This window comes from Gekko japonicus, unplaced genomic scaffold (genome assembly GCF_001447785.1).
Source record: "Gekko japonicus isolate JY-2015 unplaced genomic scaffold, Gekko_japonicus_V1.1 scaffold21, whole genome shotgun sequence".
Taxonomy (NCBI): domain Eukaryota; kingdom Metazoa; phylum Chordata; class Lepidosauria; order Squamata; family Gekkonidae; genus Gekko; species Gekko japonicus.
Window position 1 is genome coordinate 956702 of NW_015173122.1, and position 15411 is coordinate 972112.

General features: G+C 53.4%; 1 protein-coding gene across 1 annotated transcript; it reads left to right on the top strand.

Moving 5' to 3' along the window:
* Positions 1 to 1165: 1165 nt before the first annotated feature.
* On the top strand, positions 1166 to 15411 carry SERPINF2 (serpin peptidase inhibitor, clade F (alpha-2 antiplasmin, pigment epithelium derived factor), member 2). The gene is made up of 9 exons (XM_015421872.1): positions 1166 to 1214; positions 1553 to 1608; positions 4303 to 4374; positions 5444 to 5834; positions 6888 to 7031; positions 10404 to 10607; positions 11413 to 11555; positions 12156 to 12360; positions 14265 to 15411. The coding sequence occupies exons 2-9, from the start codon at positions 1558 to 1560 to the stop codon at positions 14588 to 14590; spliced, it is 1536 nt and encodes a 511-aa protein (XP_015277358.1). The 5' UTR covers positions 1166 to 1214; positions 1553 to 1557; the 3' UTR covers positions 14591 to 15411.

A 15411-nucleotide genomic window follows, 5' to 3' on the forward strand; every position in this document is an offset into this window, starting at 1 on the left:
TTGGCAACACTTCCTGCCACCAAAAGCAGCCTGCATCAAGAATGGACCTTTGCACGCCGCTGCCTCCCCCTAGCAGCATTGGGCTAACCCAGCGCAAGAGTGCCCCGCCAGCTGCTTCCGTGCAGTGGTCAGCCCTGACGCCTCCAGCACTGCCCCACAGGTTCTGCAAGCTCTCCTTGCCGGAGGGTGTTGGCTAGGGATTATGTTTTGTCTTGGCCCAAGTGCTGTGATATCTTGCGGGAAACAATTTGAAGCGGCCAGCAGTTTATTTTGGGATGCCAAGTTGCTCGAACTGGGAGGTCCTTATTCAGGGTGCTGCTTGGGAATGAGGAACTGACTTCTGCTGGGTGTGGGCTGTGAAACGGAAGCTGCGGGAGTGTGCAGCTGAGCTGCGTGGGGCTTGGTGAAACAGGGCTTGCCTGTAAGAGAAAGCGAGCACTGTTCGTGGAGTCACCCGAATGCCCGTCTGGCAGCTGCCTCAGGCAGGTCCTCCCAAACCCCAGCTAAGGGACCCTGGGGGAGAAGGCCGGAAAGTCCCGGTTGGGGGGGGGGGGAAGAGGGGCGAGGCCCCACTAGCAACTTTGAAAGAACTGTTTAAAATCTGGATGGCTCCAGATCTACCCTTTCAGCACTCTTACTAGGGTGGCGAACTCTGGGTTGGGAACTACCTGGAGATTTGGGGGCCGGGGAGGGGGGGTTTGGAGAGGGGCAGGACGGACCCCTGGGGTATAAGGCCAGACAGCCATTTTCTCCAGGGGGACCCACCGATCCCTCTTGCTTGTAGACAAGTTCTAATCCCAGGAGATCTGGAGGTTGGCAAGGCCAACTCCTCCCTCAGGGGTGTCCTCTTGGCTCACACCCCAGTGGTCCCTCTAGTGAACATCCTGTTCCACCCAGTGGTCACCCAGTTACCCTGGAGGGCCTAAAAACGCGGGGCCCCCCATGCCAAACGTTTTCCCCCTGCTGTTTCCTGTCTCCCCCCCCCAAGAGGCTTCCCGGTTGGGGAGGAGGGTCCCTTTTCTCCTCTTGGCTAGTTGTTTGAGAGCAAATGTTTAACGGGACGCAGAAAGCAAATATTTGTAAGGGGGGGGGAGAGATTCCTCCCGGAGAGGCGTTGCTGCTGCGCCTGGCCCCAGCGCCGGGTCCTCCACTTGTACCCTCGGGGAGACAGAGCGGGTGGCGGCAGAGGCTTGAAGCGAGGGAGGCGGACCGAGGTAAGGGGGGGGCAGGGGGAACCGCGGGGGGGCTGAGCCCTGGGCTTTGACGGGAGGGGGAGGCAGGCGAGGGACGCCCGGTGGGGGCGGCTTCGCCACTTCCTCTGGGAAAAGAGCAAGGGGCAGCGGCGGCTTCCCCCCACGCCGACTGGCCTTGAAAACTTCCCACTGGCGCCTGCCACTGTAGAAAGGTGCCGAGGCGCACTCCCCCCACTTCCTAGCACGGTTTGGCGGGGGGGGGGGCACTTCTGCAGGGATTTCCACCACCCCCTCCCCGGGCGGGCCTTGCAGAGCCCCTGCTCCTGCCGTCCTCAGCCGTCTGCCCGTTTGCTTTGCAGGGAGGATGGCTGCCGTGCCCTGGACTCGGCTGCTTCTCGGCCTGGCTGCGCTGCCGGTAAGTCGAGCCCGGGCCCTGGGAGGGGAGGGCGGTGCTGCAGGGGCCGTGTCTGTGACCCAGGCGAGCGCCGCCCAGCGCTACAGCCGTCGTCGGGCAAGCAAGAGCGGCCTCGAGAGCCCCGAGAGCGGCGGGACGGCCTCCAGCTTCCCGCCGCCTTTCTTCTACTTGTCGGGCCCGGCTCCAAAAGCGGTTTTTCTCAGCACCCTTTGAGCATGCGCAAACGTTGTTGCGCTTTTAAAAAAACTTCTAAACTTTCCGGATTTCTCCCCCCTGCAAATCTGGGGATTCTCCCTACTTGGTAGGCACTTCTCCCCGGATGGTCCCATTGTGTGGGAACTGTGGTCCGCATTTTGCCAGGATCAAGGATACTTAGCTGTCAAAGCAGTTGCCGTTCGGTGTTTCGTAACTTAACGGAATGCACACAGTGGGTTATGAAGCAAGCCTGTGAGGAGGCAGGCGGGGAGAAGTCCCCGTCACCATTGGAGAGCCCGGATCACAACGGGTCTGAGAGTGACAGCCTGTCAGTTTGGGGTAGTGATTAAGAGCGGCGGGACTCTAATTTTAAGAACCGGGTTTGATTCCCCACTCCTTTACATGCAGCCAGCTGGGTGACCTTGGGCCAGTCACAGTTCTCTGTCAGAGCTCTCTCAGCTCCACCTACCTCACAGGATGTCTGTTGTGGGGAGAGGAAGGGAAGGTGATTGTAAGCCGCTCCGAGACTCCTTTGGGTACTGAAGGGTGCAGTATAAAACCAACCCTTCCTCAAGTATGGGGGAGGGGTTACCAGCCAGAGGGAACACCCTGACCTGAGCTTAGCACAATCACTGAACAAACTGGGAAATACCAGACATAGGGTCAGTGGCTGAATTCTGTGCCAGCTGCAGTTTCCTAAGTGTCTTCATGCAGGGGTCATTTCGTAGAAAAAGAGCTAGGGGAACTCATTAGCATAACTCATTAGCATATGCCACACCCCCTGACATCGGGCCCAGCGGTGGACCTGCAAGGCCGGTGGGAGTGCGAGGAAGCCCTGCCAAGGCCCTCCCTGGCCCCAGGCAGGCAGGGGTGGGGAGAGGCAGGGAGGAAGCAACTTACCCTCCCTCTTCTCCTGCCTCCTCCTGGCTGAATGAGGGCCGGAAGTGGCTGGAAGCAGGGGCCGGGGCTTCATCGTGTGCCCCGCCCCCCTGCACCTCACCCGGGGGAACTGTGTTCCCCCGCGTTCCCCCCTGAAATGACCTCTAGTCTTCATGGTAAGGCTGCCAGAATCTCCCAGAATTTCAACTGATCTCCACACTACAGAGACCGGTCCCCCTGGAGAGAATGGCTGCTTTGGAGGGTGGACTGTATGGCATTGAACCCAAACCCTGCCCTCCCCGGGCTCCAGCCCCGAAAGCTCCAGGGATTTCGTAACCCAGAACTGGCAACCCCATTTCGCAGGTAGCCCCATGTGAGCCCCATTACAGCAGTCCAGCCTGGAAGCTACAGGAGCCTGAATCGGCGTAACGCAGACAGACCAGAGGAGAGTCTACATATCAAGAGTAACTGCTAGGAGGAACTGTTATAGGGTTGCCAACCTCCAGGTGGAGCCTGGATTTCTCCCAGAGTTACACTTGATCTCCAGGGTTTAGAGATCAGTTCCCCTGGAGAAAACGGCTGCTTTGGAGGGTGAACTCTATGGAATTATACCCTACCGAGTCTATCCTTAGATCTCCAGGAATTTCCCAATCTGGAGAACAGCTGTGCCAGAACTACAGCTTGCCCAAGGTTATCCAGCCGGGTGCAAGTGGAGGAGTGGGGAATCAAACCCGGTTCTCTCAGATTAGAGTCCACGCACTTAACCACTACACCAAACTGGCTGTAGTCAGGGGATCCCCCCAACCAGCCTGCCCAGAACATGAGCATTATCAACCTCTCTCTTCCTATCTGTCTAGGCCCAGAAATCCATTGATTTGAGAATGGCTTTGCCCATGTTGTGTATTGGTAATGAATCTCAGTTACCAGCGCTTCTCTCAATACTGAGTCACCTTATAGAAGGCCCTCCAAGCAGTTTTTGTGATTTATCTAGTGCTGGAGAAGGGGAGTAGAGAGAGAGAGATGGAACATAACATTAAATCAGCATTTCGCACGGTTCCTGGCTAAGGTTGCCGCTCTCAAGAAACACTGAAAGCGTTATCATCTTTGCAAACACCTGCACCGATTTTTAATCTTCGGAGGATTTTAGTTAGTTGGCTCCACCCCAAGTGTAGTTAGGGTTTTTTTTTTAATTCTCTGGGCTATGCCTGGGTTTTATATGTTTACTGATTGTGACTATGTACTTGTCATATTTTATGTCAATTTTATGTACCTATTTTACCCCTTTTGCATTCTCTTTGGTCAGGACTTCGGTCATATAGACCCGTAATAATAAATTGAAATTGAAATCAGCATTTCCTTCTGGATAGTTTTGACAGCTGACCTCTTTCTTTAACAGTGTAGTGTGTTGTGTGAGGTGGGTCCCCTATTGGACAACAGTGTCTTTTGCCTCCAATGCACCGTTTTACAGATATCATCCACGTGCTTCAAGTTGTGGCTCCATGGGGGTGGAGAAGGCCAGCAAAGGTGGAGAAGGCCAGCAAAGGTGGGCGCTGGGCAGAGAGTCCGTGCTGCCTCTCAGCTCTATTCTGTTGACGCTTGCTTTGACGCATTTCCTTCCAGGCCCTTTTCTCATGTGCCTTGGACCTGGAGACCGCTGCTGAGAATGAAGCTGTCATGGAGGAAAATGGGCAGGTAGGGGGAGTGGACACTCACGTTGGCTGGTTTAAAGGTGTTCAAAAAGGCAGCTATGGGGGGGGGCAGTGATAACAGGATCTCTGGGCTGCATTGGACGACACATAAACGTATTCAGGGGTCGTTTCGTAGAAAAAGAGCTAGGGGAACTAATTAGCATAACTCATTAGCATATGCCACACCCCCTGACATCACTGGTGTTCCAAGCATTGTAATAACTTGTAATTCAGTAATTTCCCTTTCCAGTCTGTTCCTGAAGTTTCTATGCAATAAAACAGTTACTTTGAGGTCACCTGTTGAATGTCCTGGAAGGCTGAAGTGTTCCACAGGATTCTCAGTAGAGCATCTGTTTGGCAAGCAGGAGGTCCCAGGTTCAATCCCCGGCATCTCCACATAAAACAGTCAGGTAGGAGGTGATATGAAAGACCTCAACCTGAGACCCGGGAGAGCTGCTGCCAGCCTGAGTAGACAATAGTAGACAATACTGAATCTGATGGATCAATGACAGCGATGCTGATTCTGTGAAGTTAGGCAGATCATGAGAGGGAGGGCAGGAAGGGTTGCCTCAGTGCTTAGTTCTTGTGACCCTTTCTTACACGCCCAGGGAAACGCCGATCACCACTTTGGGGTCAGGAACAATGCTCCTTCTAAGCTATGGAGTCCTGTGAGCAAACATTCTACTTTGTGAGCTACTGGCATTAAAGTTGTGAGCAGAGGATTTGGCTGCTGCATAAATTAGTTTGCTCTGGAGCCATCCCTTCCTGAGCTGAGATAAAAATGTGTGAGCCAGAGGCTAAAAAACTGTGAGCTAGCTCACACTAACTCAACTTAGAGGAAACACTGGTCAGGAAGCAATTTTTCTCCAGGCCAGTTTGGCTGGAGATCCAGGAGGTTTTTTGTCATCCTCTGGGCGTGAAAGAGCAGTGATTGAGGTGCAGGGGTAGGTATTTGTGAATTTCCTGCATTGTGCAGGGGGTTGGACTAGATGACCCTGGAGGTCCCTTCCAGTTCTATGATTCTAATGGTCTGGTTCAGTATAAGGAAGTGTAATGTGTTCATGTGTTTTCAGGGATTGACTGGCGACATCTTCCAGCCTAGTATTGCTGTTTGTTGTACGCCAGAGCCTGAGCCAGGCCTGGTGAACCTTGCTGTGCAAAGCTCAGTGCCTGAGATCCAGGAGGGGCCGCCTAGTGTCACGGCACTACCCTCCAGTCCCCCTGCCCTTGAAGATGGCGTACCTGACAGGCAAGAAGAGCAGCAAAACCCCTCTGTGGGGTGGGAGGAGGAGACCAGAAGAGACTGTGAGGAGAGTTTGCCCCCGGAGAAGATGCACGTGATCGCTGAGGCCATGCTCAAGTTCACGGCGGATCTCGTGCGAGAAGTGGAGCTGGAGAAGGGCCAAGACAACCTTTTTCTCTCCCCGCTCAGTATCACGCTGGCGCTGGCTCACTTGGCTCTCGGTCAGTATTTGCCCAGCTGCGCTTACCTTACACTATAACTTCATTATACTGAGAGCCAGTTTGGTGTAGTGGTTAGGAGCACGGACTCTAATCTGGGAGACCCGGGTTTGATTCCCCCGCTCCTCCACGTGAAGCTGCTGGTGTGACCTTGGGTCAGTCACAAGTTCTTTCAGAGCTGTTCTCTCAAGGGCAGTTCTCAAGAGAGCTCTCTCAGCCCTTCCTACCTCACAGGGTGTCTGTTGTGGGGAGGGGAAGTGGAAGAGAAAGGAGTTTGTAGGCCTCTCTGAGACTCCAAGTAGTGAAGGGCGGGGTATAAATCCAATCTCCTCCTCCTCCTCCTCCTCCTTCTGTTCCAGTCCAGCAGGGTCTACTTTGGGGGAGGGGGGGAGTATGAGTCAGAATTCCTCACATCTCTGCATGAGTCGCTGATCCGAGCATGTCTCCTGTTTGGGAAGGAAGCAAGGCCAAAGCAGCGACTCATGCAGATCACGACAGTCAGCCTCTTCTGGAGGACTGGGACTTCTGCTGTGTCTCTGAAGGCTGATGCCAGTCTGGAGCTGAAACGGCTGCCCCCAGCAGAGGCCAACTGTGAACAAAGCAAGGCTGAGCCCAGTACATTGTGTGCTTCCTCTCTGGGTGAGGGTTTTGGGTAGCCAAGAGCCTTGGATGGACTGGCCTTTCCTGGCACACAATGTGGGAATTGATGCTCTGGATAAGTTCTGAAAACAGAGACGGGGGGGGGGGGGGCAGACAGTAAGAGCATCCCCGTTCATGCCTACTACAGGGTGGGCCTGTTCCTTCTTTGAGCTCCCCTCCCTTATACTCAGCTCCACCCTTCTGACTGCACCATGGAGTTCCTGCAATACTCCCCCTGCTGTTAACAGTGCCTCTGCTGCTACTAACTGCTTTAAGACTAAGACATTTGGCAACGCAGACTGGAGGGAGGCCTGTATTTCATCACACAGACAGAGGAGCCGACCCCCTTACATCCATGGGCACCGGTCACCCTTTCCCTGGGTGCTGAGCATTAAGCACATCCCTTGGCTTTTCCAGGAGCTGCCAATCGGACTGAGAAGGCCCTGCTTGAAGCCCTGCACCTGGCAGAGGTGCCCTGCCTCCATCAGGCTCTGCACCAGGTTCGGCAGCAGCTGGACCAGGCGATGCTCAGTGTTGCTTCCCGTCTTTACCTGCAAAAAGGTGAGAGGTGTGAGCAGGGCAGGCAGACGGCGGTTGCCTGCGGTGGTGGCCATGAGATAAGCCTGCAAGGGAGATGAGGCGAGGTGCTGGTGAAACATAAATTAGCCTTTGAGCCTCTTTCGGTGACAACATCTGGTTTTTGTGCCGGGAAGAGAAGGGGGGCATTTGTAATGCAAATTTGTTTCTTGGCCAATTTATTGCCAATCCAGTTGGAACAAGAACAACACTGTGAGATCCTTTAAAAAAAAATCAGTGAAGTTGTGATTAAAAGAGGAAGCCTGTGGTGTTGGGGGACGCGGGGGGGGGGGGGTGGAGAGTGCAGTCAAGTCTTAACTGACTTATGGCGATCCTGTGGGTTTTCAAGGCAAGAGACACTGAGAGGTGGTGTGCAGTTGCCTGCCTCGGTGCCCCAACCCTGGGCTTCCTTGGTAGTCTCCTTGCTTAACTTCCGAGATCTCATGAGATTGGGTTAGCTTGGCTACCCAGGTCAGAGTGAAGCCTATCATGAGGGAGGATAAACGGGGGCTATTTAATACTTGCATTGCGTCTCTCAGATGCTTTTTCACCTTCCGGGGCACCTATTTTTTTGCTCAAAAAGGACTGCCGGGGTCATTCATCAAGAGGAGGCCAAACCTTCTCTCTATTTCATCAGATGTGATGATGATTCCCATATTTATGTCTACGATTTGGTGAAGACAGCCTAGACACCTCTATGCAACTTTGCCAGCTCGTGGAACTTCGGTGTAAAGTTTGTAGACACAAGGACTTATTTCCAGTTTCTTTGGAAAGCTTAAATGTCCCTGCGAACCCACGATCTCTTCCAGGAAAACTATTCCATCGTGACCTGTACAGATAGACTTATGTGAACATGAATCGTGTTACATGATATAGGTTTGTGTACAGGAACTCCTTTTCTTGAAGGAAGCCTTCTGAAAGGAGTATGTGAATGAAGTTAGAGAACAGAGCAGCCGCGCATTCCAACTGTGTGAAAAGTGGCTCTAGCAACAGTATGATTTCTGATTTAAACTTCCCCTCAGCTTCTCACTTAAAAGTTCAACTGCCACATGCAAGCGTGGCTTGACATCATGTTCCTTACGTAACATTAAGTTTCCCCGTCTAGCAGTCCAGCTTTCGGGGGGTTGGGCAATGACTGCACTTGAAATGCTTTGAAGCACTGTTAAGGAGTGCCTGACCAATTCAACGTCAGTGAACCGTGATCAGAGTAACTGTTCAGCTACTTTTACATGAGAGCCTTAGACGTTTTAGTCGAGGAGAGCAGATCGCCACATATGTGTAAAGCAACTAATGAGAAAATGGATAGTTTCAAAAATCGCAGGTTTTTGACATAATGCCAGTTGTAGGAACCAGTCAAGATATTTACACGGACGGGCCCCCTGCTTGGGACCGGCCTGGTAGCAGCCTCCCTCACGGGGAGGAGACATGGAAGTATGGGCCCTCCTGTGAGGGACCCGATAGCATGGTCCAAATGCCTGGCTGTGGAAGGCGGACGGGTAGGGTGGGAATTCCTGGGACAGGGCCCCTAGCTGGGGACCGGCCTGGTAGCACCCTCCCTCATGGGGAGCAGACGTGTAAGTGCAGGCCCTCCTGGGAGGGACCCAGTAGCATGGTCCGACTCCCACCCCACTGGTCAGGGCCCCAGCTTTGGACCGGCCTGGTTCTGCCCTCCCTCACGGGGGAGGAGACGTGGAAGTGCGGGCCCTCCTGGGAGGGGCCCGGTAGTGGGGTCCGAACGCCTGGCTGTGGCAGGCGGACAGGACCCGCACTTGGGACCGGCCTGGGTGAGGCCAACCCCTCCTGGCAGAGGGATCCCTTTAAATGGCTTTTGCAAGCTGTGCCGCATCATGAACCTTGAACTGGTTCGTTAAACAGAAAGGTTTGTGGAGGTGTGGGGTTCGTGAAACACCATGAACTTCCATTCGCCCGGTTCATGCCCATCCGTAGTGCAGACTAGCACCAGCTTGTCAGAGCCTGCAAGCTAAGCATGGTCAGCTATGTTTAGTACTTGGATGGGAGACCACCAAGGAAGCCCAGGGTTGCTAAGCAGAGGAAGGCAGTGATAAACCACCTCAGCTCATCTCTGGCCTTGAAAGCCCTATGGGGTTGCCCTCAGTCAGTTGCAACTTGATGACATTTAGTTATTATTACTATGAGTTTTAGGGAACGATAGTGAATATTGAAGGCTGATGTGCTACAGTGGTGTGATGCCAAACTAAGACCAGGGAGGCCCGGGTTCAAATCCCCACTTAGGTCATGAAACCGAATTGGGTGGTCCTCCTGAGTCAGTTGTTCTCTGTTAGCCTTGCCTATCTCCCAGGGTCATTGAGAGGAATAAAAATAATGGGATCTCCCCAGCCACGTACACCATACTGCTTAGAAGAAAGGTGGTATATAAATGTAAGGAAACAGAAAGGACTGATCTGATATATCCCAGCAAGATGCTGAGGAACAGGGCAAGAGTGGTAAAGATGAACAGATTTAATATGGACATTTGGGGGTGGGGCCTGGAGAAAAGTAGGTTTGGGGGCAGGGCGGGGCTTCGGTGGGTATAATGCCATAGAGTCCACTATCCAAAGAAGCCATGTCCTCCAAGGGAACTGATCTCTGTAGTTTGGAGAGTCAGCTGTCATTCCAGGAGATCTCCAGGCCACGCCTGGAGACTGGCATATGAGACTGCCTCCTGTTTCCCTTGAAAAGGGCGTGAGAGCTATGAAGACACAACATTCCCTCTTACATAAGAACATAAGAGAGGCCAATGTTGGATCAGGCCAAAGGCCCATCCAGTCCAACACTCTGTATCACACAGTGGCCAGAAATACCAGTGCCATCAGGAGGTCCACCCGTGGGGCCAGGACATTAGAAGCCCTCCCACTGTTGACCCCCCCCAAGCACCAAGATGACAGAGCATCACTTGCCCCAGAGCCCCTATCTATACCTTGTGGCTAATAGCCACTGATGGACCTCTGCTCCATATGCTTATCTACCGGTAATTCCCTTTTGAAGCCGTCCATGCTTGTAGCCGCCACCACTTCCTGTGGCAGTGAATTCTGTGTGTTTCCACCACCTAAGAGAGCAAAGGGTTGGAGAAGACAGCAGGCGTTTGGGTTCGGGTTCATAGCATTTGCAGTTGTGGGGAGATGGATGAAAAACACCTGATCTTGTGCAGGCAGGGCTCAGAGGCCTGGAGACACAGTGAGGAGAAATGTGCCTGCCCTCCAAAAACTAGTGTAGGGCAATCCGCGTCTAGTAGGTACTGTGTAACCCACACACACACACACACACACACACACACGATCTTAAGGGAGAGCTTAATTCCACCCGCCCTCCCTGATTCTCACGCTGAGCTTTCCCCAGGGTTTGAGGTGAAAGAGACATTCCTGGAGGACTCGGAAAAGTTCTACAAAGCAAAGCCGGTCACGCTGTCTGGTAACGGGGAGGAAGACCTCGCGGCCATCAACAGCTGGGTGAAAGCAGCCACCAGGGGACACATCCCCGAGATCCTGTCTGAGCTGCCTGTCGACGTCTCAATGATCTTGCTCAACGCTGTGCATTTCCAAGGTGAGCTCTGCTGCTCCCCCCTCCCCCCTTACTGGATGAGGTGCTCGGCTTGGGGGCCTCCTGGCAGAGCCATAAGAACATAAGAGAGGCCAATGTTGGATCAGGCCAAAGGCCCATCCAGTCCAACACTCTGTGTCACACAGTGGCCAGAAATACCAGGTGCCATCAGGAGGTCCACCAGTGGGGCCAGGACATTAGAAGCCCTCCCACTGTTGACCCCCCCCCCCAGCACCAAGATGACAGAGCATCCCTTGCCCCAGAGACCCTATCCATGCCTTGTGGCTAATAGCCACTGATGGGCCTCTGCTCCATATGCTTATCTAATTCCCTTTTGAAGCCGTCCATGCTTGTAGCCGCCACCACTTCCTGTGGCAGTGAATTCCAAGTGCTAATCACTCTTTGGGTGAAGAAGTACTTCCTTTTATCCATTCTAACCAGTCTGGGCACCCTCTTCTTCTGCCACCGGCCCTTTCTGAGCCCAGGAATTAAAATGCCGCTTGGCTGTCATGCAGTGTAACGAGTTGCATGAACGAAGTCTCCATATGCTGCTAGGGTTTTGCATAGCCAGCCTCAGTGAGAAAGGAATTTCCTGCACTGCAGGAGACCAAACACCATTTAAAAGAATGCTTTCTCTGGCCCAGGAGGCTGGCTACGGGCTCCCAAAGCAGCTCCCTTGGAAAGTGTTTTACAGGCCCCGTAATCTCTTGGCTGAAAAGGGCAGGAAACAGAAGGATTCCAAAGCAAAGCCAAGTCTGCCTTCTGGGTTTCTCCCCTTGATGGATTATTTCTTTGTTTTGGGGAGAAGGGTTTTGGAGGACCAAATTTGATCCCGAACTGACTGAGCCTGGTGCGTTTCACCTGGACGATGAGTTCGTGGTCTCCGTGGAGATGATGAAGGCTCCGAAATACTCCCTAAGTTGGTATTCTCCGGATTCCTTGGACGTTCAGGTGAGCCCGTCCTGGCTGGGTCTGTGAACTCAATTGTGCTGACTTGGGGGCTCTCTCTTCCCTGCCGCTCTGTGTCCAGGTTTGGAACCCACTTTCCTCTCCAGTTTATTCCCCACCCCAGTTGGGTGTTTTTGAAACCTGGCCTCTGAGTGGAAGAAAGGGCTGATAGGCCTGGGGGCCATTCACGTTCTCTGCCTGGCCTAGAGAGAGCGAGAGAGAGCCAGTTTGGTGTAGTGGTTAAGTGCACGGACTCTAATCTGGGAGAACCGGGTTTGATTCCCCATTCCTCCACTTGCACCTGCTGGATGACCTTGGGCAAGCCGTAGTTCTGATAAGAGCTGTTCTTGAAAAAGAGCCGCTTCTGTCGGAGCTCTCTCAGCCCCACCTACCTCACAGGGTGTCTGTTGTGGGGAGGGGGAGGGAAAGGAGTTTGTAAGCCGCTCTGAGACTCCTTTGGGTAGTGAAGGGTGGGGTATAAATCCAATCTCTTCTCTTCTTCTTCTTCTCTGCTCCAAGTCTTCTGCTTCTGTATTCTTCCTTGTTTAGTTCATGCTGTGCCATACTGTCCACCCCTCTTTTTGACCGGCTCGCTTCTTCCAGATTGCCAGGTTCCCCTTTAAGGGCAACATGAGCCTCGTGGCTATTGTGCCTAACCACGCTGAGAGGAACATCTCCCGGCTGCTGTCTCAACTCAGGCCGGCCAGTCTCCTCAGCCACTTCCCCAAGGAGATGCCAACCATGGTGAAGATGCCCAAGGTGCACCTGGAGAGTCATCTGGAGTTGAACCAAGCCATCAGCCAATTAGGTGAGCAGATGGTCGCAGGAGGGGCAGGGCTGGCCTATTCCCCTCCCACAAGCTGTTTCCTGGTTCTGTCTTTTGCTGCTGCGTCAGCAGGCAGCTTGAATGGGGTCAGTGGGAGGCTTGGCAAGAGGGCCAGAAGGGAACACTCTGCATTGGCCTTGGGGCAAGGGTGCCATCCTCATTCATCCCCTGTATCCAATGCACAGCCTCTGAAGGATGCAGAGACAAGCTTTCTCTTCTCTCTGCGAGCAAAAGTCCGCTGCGTCATCAGACACGGTTCTGCAGCTTGCACTGATGGAGCCAGTTATGTGTAGTGGTTAAGTGCGTGGACTCTACTCTGGGAGAACTGGGTTTGATTCCCCACTCCTCCACTTGCAGCTGCTGGATGACCTTGGGCAAACCATAGAGCCGTCCTTGAAAGAGCAGTTCTCTCAGAGCTCTCTCAGCCCTGCCTACCTCACAGGGTGTCCGTTGTGGGGAGGGGAAGGGGAAGGAGTTTGTAAGCCACTCTGAGACTCCAAGTGAAGGGCGGGGTATAAATCCAATCTCTTCTTCTTCTTCTCTTCTTCTTTATGCATAATAAAAAAGGAATCCAACAGATGTATGCACACACACTACCAAGAAACATGGCAGCTGCAAGATCCTCTCCTGGTCCCCCAGGGCTTGTGAACATTTAGTGTGTCTCTGTCTCTCTCTCTCTCTCTCTCTGTCTCTTTCTCTCTCTCTCTCTCTCTCTGTCTCTCTCTCTCTCTCTCTCTCTCTCTCTCTCTCTCTCCAGCCACATTTTCTACACACATGTTCCCTCTTCCTCTGCTTTGGAACAATATATGATGTGTTTCAATCTGTCACTGAAATCTGTCCAGAAGAGACTGCAGGAGTCTGGTCCATCTTCTTCAGATCATTGGCCTGTTTTATGGAACAGGAAGGGCATTAGCTGCACAACTCTGAATGTAGGATGTCACCAGTGCCCCTTTAATCTTGGGCACATTCCGTCTAGCAAGCCTGAAAGCTGTGTGGTGGTGGAAATTGCTGTCAAGTCACAGCCAACTTATGGCGAACCCGTAGAGCAAGAGATGTTCAGAGGTGATCTGCCATTGCCTGCGTCAGTTTGGGGTAGTGGTTAAGAGCACGGACTCTAATCTGGGAGAACCGGGTTTGATTCCCCACTCCTCCACATGCAGCTGCTGGTGTGACCTTGGGTCAGTCACAAGAGTCTCAGAGTTGTCCTCTCAAGGGCAGTCCTCGAAAGAGCTCTCTCGGCCCCACCTACCTCACAGGGTGTCTGTTGTGGGGAGAGGAAGGGAAAGGAGACAGCAAGCTGCTCTGAGACGCCAAGTGAAGGGCAGGGTATGAATCCAATCTCTTTTGCTCCTTCTCCTAGCAACGTTGGCATTCCTTGGTGGTCTCCCATCCCAGTACTAACGAGGGCCAACCATGCTTAGCTTCTGAGATCTGATGAGATCAGTCTAGCTTGGGCCATTCAGGGTTATAGGAAAGCTGTGGATCCGGGACAAAATGCAGTGCCCTTCCTGGTTTTGGAAACGTATGCAGGCACCATAACGTTCCCAAACCTTCCGCAGAGGATGGCTGTGAAGCTCTTTCAGGAAGCAGCCCTGGAGGATGGGCAGTCTTCCCCGTTTTCTCCTCTGCCTCCCCCCACTGCAATTCCCGGGCTACCGATGACTTAAGTTGAGTTGCTGGGTTGCTGCATCCCTGCAGAAGCCCAAATGCACCTTGAGTCCTGGAAGCAGCAGACGGTCATGCGCCATGTGCAAATATATGCACACGTCACTAGAATAGTTTATGGTGGGGACACTTTTGCTTCCTGAGGCTGTGCCAGTCCTGGGCCCTCGGTTGCCTTCTCCCCCAGCTGCCGCTGCCTGACTCCTTTTTCTGTCCCTCTCCAGGCCTCGGGGAGCTGTTTTCTTCCCCAGACCTCCGTCGCATTGCAGAGGGACCCCTCTTTGTCTCCAGCATCCAGCACCGCTCTGCCCTCGACCTCGTAGAGGATGGGGTGGAGGCGGCGGCAGCGACCAGCGTGGTGATGTCTCGCTCGCTCTCCACTTTCGTCATCGACCGTCCTTTCATCTTTTTCATCCTGGACGACACAGCGGGCGTCCCCCTCTTCTTCGGCAGCATCCAGAACCCCAAGCCCGGGGCTCCCAAGCAGAGGAAGGAGGAGGAGGATCAACCTGACAAACAGCATCTGGCTCACAACACGATTCCTAAATAAGGGAGAATCCACAGGGCGGGGTGTGTGTGTGACCAGGAGTGGCTCTGGCCTCTCTAACCACCTCTCCGCCCCCCCCGCCCCCCCAGGTGGTCTTTGGGAGCGGCCTGTGAAGTTTTCCCATGGAAACCTTCTGTAAATGGCTACCTCTCCCAGGTTTCCCCACGCTGTCCCGAGATATGTGAAGTTTTCAGTCCTCACCTACTCCTCCCGGGCCCCTTGCTCCAGTGCTGTCCCTGGAGCCTGAATCCCAGTTAGGCATTTGCTCAGGACCTCTGCTCCTCTGACTCTTCCCCCCCATCAAAAAACGCTGGGATGGTGAAGGTACAGTGGAGAGACTTAACCCTTGCTCTGCTGTGCCTCTTGTCTGGAGCTAGGCTTGGAACCCGTGGCACTTGCTGTGGCACACACTTTGGTGTCCTCGGTATTTACGTCGCAGACAGCAATCAGAAGCCACCAGCAGCTGGCAGGTGGGCTGAGAGGAGATGGCCAGCCTTTGGGACATTCCCCTCTACAGCAGAGAGGTGGGAACTCCCCAGGGTTCTGCAAAGTCCCAACAGATGCTGCATTATTTGGAGGGAATTCTTGCACTGTGTGTATGTCGGGAGAGCCCAGAAATTTGTATCTCAGCAAAAGGCTGTAACTGAAAAAAAATCACCTAAGGAAGAGGTGGGAGTGAGTCAAAATGCGTATGTGTGAACCAATGTTAGAAGGGTGAGCAACATGTCCCCACCTCCTCTCCCTCCTCTCCCCTCCCCATTTGCACTTGGATATTGTGATGGATTTGAATTGTAAACCGCTTTATGTACCAGTCTGGCTGGAAA